At 39.5% G+C, this 12,633-nt stretch overlaps 1 protein-coding gene across 5 annotated transcripts in view; it reads left to right on the forward strand.

Annotated features, from left to right (window-relative positions):
* The window catches only part of sxc (O-linked N-acetylglucosamine (GlcNAc) transferase sxc), an 83,591-nt gene that overhangs the window by 25,867 nt on the left and 45,091 nt on the right, over positions 1–12,633 (forward strand). For all 5 annotated transcript variants that reach the window (XM_065231776.1, XM_065231773.1, XM_065231774.1 and 2 more), the window contains exon 6: positions 4,631–4,827. In XM_065231776.1, the coding sequence (XP_065087848.1) occupies positions 4,631–4,827 (197 nt within the window). The remainder of the gene's footprint in view (positions 1–4,630; positions 4,828–12,633) is intronic.

The raw sequence follows: 12,633 nt of genomic DNA on the forward strand, positions 1-12,633 counted from the left end.
ATCAGTGGGTACTGACAAATACGTCTTTCAAAATTTTATAATACACGCACACACAGTATTTTCCGATCTCGTTGAGCTGAGACGAATGGTCGACGACATTAGCATATCTGGCAGGTATTTTTTTTTAAATCTGCGGTGAGAATGTCTATTAATTTTCAGGAATGTCTGCAGTTCAGTGTTGGGAAAATATCAAATAATCAAATCCCACCCAAGAACAAGATCACGCTTGATTTTCGTAGACAAAAATTAACAAGCAAACAACTGCTTGATATTGCAAGCTGTGATATCGGAATATCAAGCTAACAAAACTCACCAGTTGCAAATCTCACCAAACTGTGGTGATTTTTGCTTACACCCGAACACAACCGAAACTTCCATAACGTCTGGCAGCATAACGTTTCGTGTCTGCCATCGATGAAGAGAAAAAGAGATAGCATTATTATAACTTCTCTTTTTAAGAAAACGAGGTGCAACGGAATCATTTTTGCGACGAATCAACTCTCAGCTTCAACTTTACACGCTTGTAAAATCAATATCAAGCATGATATTTTGCTCCAATATCACGCGTGATATTTACATCAGAAAAATATCAATTTTCCCTTGATTATGCCATAACTGCTGCAGTAAATCGTTTGAGATACTGATTTTTCCGATAGATGGCGCTGTTTCCTTGGTAGCCATCGTTTGGATTCAGTATGGTAGAAAAGATCAAATCGATTATTTCCAATTGAGTAACAATTTCTACCTTCAAATTCGACAAATGTCGCCCCGCTAAACCAGTTTTTGCGGTATGAAGATTTTCGAAAAATCGTCGATTTCTCTTCAAACCTTGCTTCTGGCAGTGAGAAAAATCCTACATTTTTTTTTCTTTTTAGCAATAGTAACATGAAGTAGAAATAATATATCGAACAAATTGATATTTTTAATTAAAAGTGAATTTCGCCATTCAAGTCGATTTTCCACCAGCCCATACGATTGAAGGCTGCTCGGATTACTGGTTTACTCGGTTTACTGGTTTACTTGGTATACTGGTTTAATAACAGGACATTGTCCATGTAAATATCAACTGAATCTAATCGGAAGACTACAAGATGATATATGCCTGGCATAGAAAAGAACGACTCGGAACAGATTGTTTTCAAGCTTATCGGTATCAAAGGTTTAAAAAAATCAATATTTATTATTTTAAATAATTTTATATTTTTGCAAAAACTTTTAACATTTGGACTAAGAAGTTAGGGGGATGACTCTAAGATTTTCGAGGCTAAAAATCCAGTCCAAACCAATCCAAATCGAAATATCAATTTTCTAAGCATACGCATCCCTCACAATCGCTCACACGTCTTTGCAAGATCTTGAAAAAGCTTGTGGACACTTGTGAAGGATGCATACACTTTGTACAAGGATAGTTCGTATTGGAGTGGCTTGGAAAATCGTACCCAAGACCGACCTTTCCAGGAAAGTTGGTAGAAATTTCCGGAGAATGTTTGCCGAAAAATCTTCCAGAGAAATAAGAAAGAAGCTCTTCTGGAGGAATGTTAAGGAAACTTCTAGGGAAAATTCAAAGAAACTGTTGGAAAAATCGGATGACATATCCAGAGGAAGTCAGAAAGGTTTCGGAAATCGGAAGAAAATTCCAGGAGTGGCCATTTCCAGGGAAGCTTGGAAAAACCTGCCAAAAGAAGTCGGAAAAAACCTCCGGAAGAAGCTTATGGAGAACCGGAAGACGAAATAAACTTCTGGGAGAATTCGATGATAATTCCGGTAAAAAAGTTTAAAGGGATTTCTTGGAAAAGATAGAAGAAACTTCTTAATATAGTTTTAAAGAAACTTCTGAAGAAAGTCGGAAGCTTCTTCCGGCGAAAGCTAGAAGGTTTTCGAAACAGTCTAAAGCTACTGGGAAAATTAACACAATATTCCGGGAAAGTTGGAAAAAAAAGTGGCGGGAGAAGACGGAAAAACCTTTCCTAAGCTCGAAGCTCCTGAGGAAAATAGAAATGAGTTACCGGGAGGAATTGGAAAATAATAATTCCAGGGGAAAGTTTAAGGAAATGTCTAAGAAAAGATTCAATAGACTTCAGAAAGTTAAAAAAAAATAACATCCTGTGGGACTTTTTTTGGTGACAAAAAACAAAAGTATTTCCCGAATCCCAGGAATTACCGAGATGAGCCATTAGCTGTTTCTCGATTTCTGGGTAGCCGAACACGGCGAGAAAATGGAAACACTAGTCGAAAGAGTATCAAGCATGAGCGAGCATGCATTAAGTACGTCACGTCATTTTAGGGAAACTCAACCCCTCCCCCCCTTTTGTCACGTTCTTCCTATACCTAACGCATTACTAACAAACAATTTGAGCTGATTAAAAGCTGAATACACTATTTTATAGCTGAAGGAGCATATATTTGCATGAATGCGGCCTTATTCAGCTTTCAATGTTAGTTAGGTTGCTTGTCACACATGCTCTCTAAGACATTTTTTTTAGTTGAATTATTTTTTGGGCATATTCAGAACGATAAATTAATAATACTGATTATTAAAAAAATGGTATAAATCGGAATAAAATGTGTATAAATTGTATATAGGTATCAAGTTCGAAAATCGGTACAAATACTGACAAACCAGTATATCTGGCAACGCTGATGTGCTGTGCTCTTGTACAGCAATTTTTAACAAAAGGCGTATTGTTGTGGACAAGGGGCTTACAAAACCCTTTGATCTATGGAATGTAGCTACCAGCCAAGTGGTACATTTCATTGGAAGTAGTACCTGGCTGGGAGTATGCTTTTAGTCAGTCCATGACGGTCACTCCACACATAGTGATACGACATACTGACCAAGCAATTATTAAAATGGAGAATTTATCACAATAGATCAAAGTAATGCTTGCAGTGATGAATATACGCAACACTGAGTAAAAATTAGCTTCTCAATATGTTTAGCAGTTCACATTAAAATTTGAATCATGATTTGAAATATTCTGTTCTTTCATTCGGATTCTTGGTTTGCAAAAATATGACCAATCTGTAACTTTGGCATTCCCAGGGTAACGTGATCATTTTCGGTTCGTCAATTTGGGAAAGATGTCGGCAATCACAATTGGAAACTTTGATTCTGATGTCTGTGATAGGGAGGATTTCTTTCATGATCGACAGATTGAAAAGAAATAGTACATCACACCCATTTCTCTTCAATTTTAAGCCATTTATCATCATATTAACGTTTATTTTCCTTGCTCACCTTCGCAATCAGCAGTAGTAGTAGTCCAGACTGGTGTAAACTTTTCCTTCCAAAACAGGCTGCTTTACTGCCAGAAAATAATAGACATGCCGACTACAAAAGTCTCCAACCAACGAATAACTCATCGCTTTCCGAGTGCATCATCGTTGCTGCTCATCCAAGCAAATTGAACTTTTGTTGAATCGGTTTTGTTTACAGTTTCTCTACACCTTTGTTTATCAAATATTTTCATAAATTCATAGCTGTTTAAAACTTTTTCGAATGTATGCCTGATTGCCGTATTCTACATCACCCTCGTCGCCGTCGCATACTAGCAGGTGTTGTTCCCGTTGTCCGCGCTTCCCTTCAAATACAAAACCTCACGTCAAGCACCGAAGTACTGTTTCCAACTGAATAGAGCGATAAAATCAAAGAATAAAACTCAGATTAATGTTGCCTCGCCATCAGAATGATATGAAATAATGGAGAGCAATTCGTATCTGCCGTATTTTTTCGAAGACACTAGACAGCATTGGTGGACCCTCATCCCTAACAACAATTCTCGTTTTGCACGGAGAACAATGTCCCGTGATTTTTCCTTTCGTTTTTATGTAGCTTTTTATAAGTCTTTATTTATAACACGTTCGTCCCATAGACGACATCATTCGAGAGCAGTCGACTCCCATCCTGGGATATGTGTCGATCTGGTGACGTGCGATTGTTAGAATTGTTTTTATTTTCCTTCCATTGGAATATTCCACGGACTTGGCTGTTCACTGCATTGAAAGAGGGGGGGGGGGGGGGGGATCCCGGAAGTGATGAATCTAAATTATGATTTTTTTTTCTTTCTATAAATAAGAGAGCGCGAAGATATCCTTTCAATGATTGATCAGCCGATTTTCAGTGCCAACAGAAAAAGGAAAATCAAAACAATATGTCGACTCTAGTTTGAGATGTGTTTCACCATCCAAATGGGAATCTTGTTTGGTGGCATGTTTACTGAAAATTTCTTTCGATAGTCCCATGATTATTGTATTATCTTTTCCCTACAGCTGGTGTCTATCGATTTGAGAAGCTTGTGATTTGTTTGTTCCCACCGTTGAGGATTTTCTGTTCGTTTGATCTCGTCGATAATAGCTTTTCCCAATGATTGAATCAGATTAATCGTTTCCATTTTTTTCATTTGATTTCATTTCGCATCGCACCCAGCCAACATCACCAGTTTGTACTAATAATCGTTTTTTCTCTCTATTTTTCCTTTTTCTTTCCCCTCCAATCATTTTGTTATGAAACATTTTCCCTTCCTACCCCCTGAATCACGGCAATTTTCTGTACGCAATGCAATAATCGTACGTAAAATGGCACCCCCAAATCAATTTCAAAACTTGGAAATACAAAAAAAAAAACATCTAGGCATGCTACCTGAAGGCGATCGAAACACGGCCGGACTTTGCGGTAGCCTGGAGCAACCTGGGCTGCGTGTTCAACGCCCAGGGCGAGATATGGCTCGCGATTCATCACTTCGAGAAAGCGGTCGCACTGGATCCGAACTTTTTGGACGCCTACATCAACCTGGGCAACGTGCTGAAGGAGGCGAGGATTTTCGACCGGTGAGTACTAAAACAGTTTGTTTGTGTGTGTGCTAGTTACTGCCAAAGTACACAGTAAAATATATCGTCGGTTGCATGCAATACTGTCACAAGTTGACATTATTCATGTTTGAGATTCTGATGGCATAGTGTGAAGTTTCATTCCACAAAAAAAAAACAATTTTCAAATTCGTGAAAAAATCGGAAGTTATAGGTGGATGTACCTTAGTTGTTAGATTTTCAAAAAGGCCTACAATAAAGCAGCATCAAAGGCACATTTGGAGTTGTACCTTTGTTGCCCATATAAATATGCAATTTTGTTGTCATTTAGCATGTTGTTTTTTTCATGCAATAACTATTTTTTGAGTTTCATTTTATGATGTACAAGGGGGTCAGGGGCCATGTCACCGATGTGAATATTCACACCATCCATAATACACCAGGGAAGGGGAGAGGAGTGAGCAACACAGCATCTTTACCCATGGGGGTTAAAAAAGTTCTGCGAGGTATACTTATGGTAAACCAGCTGCTCAGGGATTGTAGAAAGGAAAGGGTTGGGTAGGTTTTGTGTGAAAAGCGCATAAGTTATTATCGTATCGTTGAAAAATGGCCTCGTTTGGTTTGCGCTCTCGTCACAGAGCGCATTGATTACATCACACCGTCAATGAAAAAGAAATTAAAAGAGATTGAAAGAGATTATTAGTGAGTTTTAAACTGTGATTTACCTATTAGAAATACATTTGTAAAATTGTCTCCGTGTACTGAACAACCATCCCTCTCGCCCTCCCACCGCCTAAACGTCTGAAGGAGTGTGACGTCAAACTCCGTCATCCATTCAATCAGCCGGAGAACGAAAGAGCGTGCAATGAGCGTCAGCGACCCTAATAAAGGGTGGGGAGCACCATACATGAACGATACCACAAATCGTGCCACCGTACCACATATTGTTGGGATGATAACCCGAATAGGTTGTTAGGCACTCCTTATGGTTATCGTTTATGCGGGTGTTTCAAAGGATACATCTAATCAACCCTCTGTGCGACCCAACACGTGCAATGTATTTAATGTTGAGAGCCTTGTGTGCCTTATCATGAGTGGTCACGGATCTGGCAATCTTCACATGACTATGCTTCCCGGTGACGACGACTACTATCTAGCCGGTTTACAATAGGTTTTATACAAGAGTACTAGAATAGATCGGAGTATACTTACAGTTTTCGACGTTCCCATGTACTCCTTGTTTACCTTCAATACTACTTCCTTCTCTTGTTGTATTGTGTTTCTGGATAATGGATCCTCGCTCCGGAATGTCTTCAAAACTGGGGGGATTTAAATCGCTCCTCGTGCACAACCCTTCCAGATGACCGAAAGAGCGCTCAGTCCGATTGGTCTCACCCGATATTCTTGAAATATTTGACTTTTTGAATAAAACATTGCCATTTCGAGACTTCGTGTTGTTAGTTTTCTTGAAGGTCTTGTGCTTAATGCTTGATTTGTCTTTCGCTTCGTATTTCTAAGAATTGACTCTATAAATAGATAAAAAAAAAAAAAAAACAAAAACAACGCTTCCCGCCCATAAGCTGTAGACCGAGTGCAGAATCTTTGTGATGATACTTTCCAAACGTGCATATCCATAGAAATAAATCTAATTCAATAAAGGATTGATTTCTACTGCGACTAAATTCAGCATTCCTACTAAAATATCAAACGCTGTACTTAATCATTTATTATTAGTACAGAGCAATAAACAATGTACGATGATGATTAGTCTGTTGATATGCTTTTATAAGCGGGTTCAAATGCACTTTTGGTAAGTATCAACACTGATCTGGCAACACTAGTGTGCATCTTTCCAATGTGGTAAAGATTCAGATCAGCCCTGGGACCTGGTAGCCTAATTAAACTACCTCAAGGTTTTGCCAAAGCCCAGGGTGCAATAACTATTTTTTGAGTTAAAGCAAAACTCACAAACGTACCTCGATGGGTATATAATAAGGGTTCTACTTCCACGTTCATCTCCAAATTTGACAAAACCAATTCTGAGAAAATCAGTCCTGAATATTCAGGGTGAATTTTGGAAAATGTTGTAACGTTAAGAGAAGGTTTGGTTTACAAAAATTATAAAATATATTAAACCAGTCACCTATCAACTAAATTCAATACCTTTCAAATGACCTGTAAAGGTCGAAATTTGATCGTTAAATGGCAGAGATATGAACAAAAAACATTTACTTTAGGTTACCTTAAATTTATGATCGGGAGTACCTTACCTTACCAATCAGGCTAAGGCCTTGTTGTCCTCTGCTGTCCGAAGAAGTCGTCTCCACTCTACTCGATCCATGGCCACAGTTCGCCAGCCTCGTAGTCTGCGAAGGGTCCGCAGGTCGCCTTCTACTTGGTCGATCCACCTTGCCCGCTGCGCGCCTCTTCTTCTTGTTCCTGTTGGGTCGCTTTCTAGAACCATTTTCACTGGGTCGTCGTGCGGCATTCTTACGACGTGCCCAGCCCACCGTAGTCGCCCAATTTTTGCAATGTGGACGATGGATGGTTCTCCCAGCAGCTGGTGCAATTCGTGGTTCATTCGCCTCCTCCACGTTCCGTCATCCATCTGCACTCCACCGTAGATGGTACGCAACACCTTCCGTTCGAAAACACCAAGGGCGCGTTGGTCCTCCACGAGCATAGTCCAGGTCTCGTGGCCGTAAAGGACCACCGGTCTAATCAGCGTCTTGTAGACAGTCAACTTCGTGCGGCGGCGAATTTTATTCGACCGGAGCGTCCTCCGGAGTCCAAAGTAGGCACGATTCCCTGCCATAATGCGTCTTTGAATTTCTCTGCTGGTATCATTTTCGGCGGTCACCAGTGAGCCCAAATACACGAACTCATCGACCACCTCGATTTCGTCACCGTCAATCTGAACTCGGGGTGGGAGGCTAACATTGTCTTCCCTAGAACCTCTTGCTTTCATATATTTTGTCTTTGATGCGTTGATGGCAAGTCCAATCCGTCTAGCTTCAGCCTTCAGTCTGATGTACGTTTCCGCCATCATCTCAAAGTTCCGTGCCATAATGTCAATGTCATCGGCGAAACCAAGGAGCTGGATGGACTTCCTGAATATCGTGCCACTCGTGTCTATCCCAGCTCTTCTGATCACACCTTCTAACGCGATGTTGAACAGCAGACACGAAAGTCCATCACCCTGCCGTAACCCCCTTCGAGATTCAAAGGGACTCGAGAGTGTCCCCGATACTCGAACAACGCACGTCACTCGATCCATCGTCGCCTTGACCAATCGCGTCAGTTTATCCGGAAATCCGTACTCGTGCATAATCTGCCATAGCTGATCTCGATCGATTGTGTCGTATGCGGATTTGAAATCGATGAACAAATGATGTGTGGGCACGTTGTATTCGCGGCATTTCTGCAGAACCTGCCGAATCGCGAAAATTTGGTCCGTGGTAGCGCGGGCACCCATGAATCCCGCCTGGTATTGCCCCACGAACTCTCTTGCATATGGTGACAGACGGCGGCATAGAATTTGGGAGAGTACCTTGTAGGCGGCGCTCAGCAGTGTGATCGCGCGGTAGTTGCAGCAATCCAACTTGTCGCCCTTTTTGTAGATTGGGCATACGACACCTTCCATCCACTCCTCCGGTAATATCTCCTCCTCCCAAATCTTGGCAATTACCCAGTGCAGCGCTCTAGCCAGTGCTTCACCACCGTATTTCAATAGCTCACTTGGTAGTTGATCTACACCAGTTGCTTTGTTGTTCTTCAGCCGACCGATCTCCTCCTCAACTTCTTGAAGATCAGGGGCCGGTAGCCTGTCGTCTTCTGCGCGTGCTCCAAGGTCTGTTGCCGTGCCACCTTCGTTTTCTGCTGCTTCACCGTTGAGGTGCTCGTCATAGTACTGCTTCCACCTCTCAATCACCTCACACTCGTTCGTGAGAAGGTTACCGTCCAAGTCCTTGCACATATCGGCTTGCGGCACGTAGCCTTTGCGCGAACTATTTAGCTTCTCGTAGAACTTCCGTGTGTCGTTTACGCGGTACAGATTTTCCATCGCCTCGCGATCTCGATCTTCCTGCTGACGCTTCTTCCTTCGGAAAACCGAGTTTTGTCTGTTCCGCGCTTGTCTGTATCGCTCCACATTCAATCTCGTGCGGTGTTGCAGCATTCTCGCCCGTACTGCATTCTTCTCCTCTACTAACAGTTTGCATTCGCCGTCAAACCAGTCATTTCTTCGGTCCGGGATTGCAGTACCTAGTGCCGCTACAGCAGTACTACCTATGGCTGAACGGATGTCCCTCCAGCCATCTTCAAGAGAAGCTGCGCCAAGCTGCTCTTCCGTGGGTAGTGCAACTTCCAGCTGCTGCGCGTAGTCCTGGGCAACTCCGGGAGTGATCGGGAGTGTAGATCTTGAATCAACTTCAACAATCTGTGGGTAATTTTTTGAATAACTCTAAAGTCTATATAGGTCAGTTTATAATTAAATCGCAGATACCTTATAATTAATTTTCAGAGATATTATAGGTCAACAAGCCCACATCACTGATGAGTTCATTAAAATCATGTTCGATATTAAATTGTTATGTGTCAACTATCGAACCTACAAAATGCGTGTCGATGCTGTGAACAAGCTCGCTTCTCGAAAATGGGACAATCCAGCTGTGTCGCAGCCATAGATACGCATTTTGCAGCTTCGGTATTACGATACTTAATGTCTAATTCGAAGATAGATCAACTAAGCAAGCGTTGTGGGTAAATTCCACAGGTCTTACACGATGAACTCAAAGACCTTTCGAGTATAATCTGTGGAAGATTTGTAGAGATATCTCCCCTTCGAACTTCAAAGGCTTCATGATTTAAATATGCTTAAAGAATGTCAATTCTAAAAGCCTCAAGGTCAACTCCACCCGACAAACAATGTTAGCTGCATACCAGCTCTATGCATGCAAAAATGGGGTAATGTAAGTGTTATGACTCAACTCGTAGCTCTAAGAATCGATGTCCTGATAATAAGCCGAAGGTCATTAGGCCGAATGATTCCCAGCTTACCCAGACTTAAATAAATTTTGACGAGTTATGTTAGAAAGATTTTCAACACTTCGATTTTTTTTTTCAGACTGTACGGACGGGGAAAACTTTTTAAGAAATCCGGAATAGAAAAAGAATCCCAATACATCCCATGAAATTTAACAGATTTAAGATTGGCAAGCAATTAAAATGCAATGTTTTCGAGTATTTTTCCTTCTTTCAAACGAGTTGCACTGGATTTGTGATTTTGGTATCGTATACCATTACAATCATTTTCCATCTTTCAAAAGCTGCTCGTTGTTTATATTCCCACTGAATTTTCGAAGATTAGGGTTTGGCAATTTGGTTAGAAATCAAGATGTAACATTTTCAAAGATTTTTCCTTCTGTTACATATGAGCAGGGGTCACACTGCGAATCTCGAAACGAAAGGCTTTATGTACGCAAGACAAACAGAAACTAATAAATAGAGACAAAATAAATAGAAATTAAATTCTTATTCTACTTATACTTTTGCTGGTCTGTATAGGAGAATATCCTTCTACTGCTGGTTATTCTCATTTTTAGACCAGCAAAAGTTCTTCGCAGGTGACCTAAGGTGAAATCTTATGGATCAACTCCGGATGTTCCAGCAGGGTAATTTCTGAGAACGTTCCAAAACTATGCGATTGATTAACATAAGAATCCAGTTCATCTTCCAATATGAACTACATCGGTATCTTCAAAAAGGTCTTCTGGTGAGAAATTTGGGTTCAATTGATCGACACTGTAAGGCACTGCGGTTAAAAGTCCCTGATACTCTTTATACAATCAAATCTTGTCCCCTCTTTTTCTCATGAAAATGGATGTAATGTCGGCCTAAATGGTCCTAATATGGGCCCATACATAAATTCAGCAATCGACTAAATTTTCAATAGCGACCAAAAATATCCATTAGTATCGTCCCAATGACGCGTTCATTTAGATAAAACTGATAAATAGCAGGGTTTTAGCGATGGACCCAATCTTAGATCCATAGGCCAACATTAGAGCCATTTCCCCTATGCATATTAAAATTTTATATAAATATTATAATAATATTATTCAATTATTGAATATTGTCAGGCCATTTTTCGGTTAGTAAAATGTCAAGTACAATTCTTTAAAACTGTTCCCCTACACTATTGATCATAAATAAAATTAACCGATTAATGGAATTCATCGTTTCCCGAGCAGGAGAAAATAACTAATGAATACCTAATTCTGATCTGATACCAAAATTTGGTATTGACCAGCATGAGATAAGAGGTAAAATACCAAAGAATAATACCAAAAAATTACATGGGGAATACTTTGTAAATACCAAAAATTGATATTTGAATACCAAAAGAATACCTGCGTGGTATTGTTTTGGTATTGCATTACCATAATTTGTTATTGTGGGAACATTTTTTTTGGTATTATTTTTTTGGTATTTTACCTCAGGCCTCATCCATACCAATTTAAGGTATCGAGATATTCGTTCCTGCTCGGGTTGTTTTTGCATCGATGTTGATTACTGATCAATGAATCATATATTAGATTATTTGAGAAAATTGTAATCTAGCCGATGTATTGAAACTTCGATTTTTTTATGAAACTTCATTAATGTTTGAGTTGGTTTGGAAAGGTGACAATCACTATTAGAAATTTCGATTAACTACTTTGATGCGTCCTTATCTGTGTGAGGGAAGTTTGATTTCGCAACCGATCCCGAGCAGGAGAAAATAACTAATGAATACCTAATTCTGACCTGATACCAAAATTTGGTATTGACTAGCATGACATAGAGGTACAATACTAAAGAGTAATACCAAAAAATTACATGCAAAATACTTTGTAAATACCAAAAATTGATATCTGGATACCAAAAAAATACCTGTGTAGTATTGCATTATCATAATTTGGTATTGGAATAGTATTATGGGAACATTTTTTTTTTGGTATTATTTTTTGGTATTTTACCTCTTATGTCAGGCTCATCCATACCAATTTAAGGTATCGGGATACTAACTCCGTCCATCCAATAGTGACATGATGCTATTTGTCAGTTTAGGTACTTGAAATGATGTCTTTGTTAGGGAGTAACAAGTTTGGTCTCACTTCGATGATTTTTGGAACCCTTTTAGATTAAATTTTACACAAGTGCGGGTTTCTTACAATCAATGTGAAAGTAAAAATCAAATTTCGTATTCGTGGTAATTTTTTATATTTGCAGAAATATAACATGGGAAACGTAAACTTAATAAAACTTTGAGAACTTTGATATTTGGGCGTAATTGCTTTTGAAAACAAACACTTTTATCGCCGATTTATCGTAAATTGAAACTCAATCTCGCAAACAAACCATACCAAATGATAGAAGAATCATTTCTCTACCTGTTTGTGCCATTAATTGTTTAGATTGAGCTCTAATTTGCGAGAAATTGGCGATTGTCGTGTTTGCTTACAAAAGCAATTACGCCCTTATCTCAAAGTTCTCCGGATATAGTTTATTACTGCTGGAGATATTTTTATTTTAGTAAAAAAAAAACTTTGTTTTAAATGAAATTTTATTTTTAAGCTGTATCTAGAAAACTATCCTACTGAGAATTTTTTTGACTACTTTTTTGGAGTTAGACTGTAACGGCTAATACTGATAACATCCCAATTTTTTTTTTCATAGATGGCAGATGGAGATTAATTCTTTGATTGCTGTGCAGAGAAATATTACATAAACGTAAAAAAAAGGATGATAGCTCACCATTAGGTAGCTCGATTCGTTTTATATTTT

The sequence above is a fragment of the Ochlerotatus camptorhynchus genome, unplaced genomic scaffold, assembly GCF_037179485.1.
Source record: "Ochlerotatus camptorhynchus isolate MF236.1 unplaced genomic scaffold, CSIRO-AGI_Acam_v1.1 ptg000361l, whole genome shotgun sequence".
NCBI lineage: Eukaryota > Metazoa > Arthropoda > Insecta > Diptera > Culicidae > Ochlerotatus > Ochlerotatus camptorhynchus.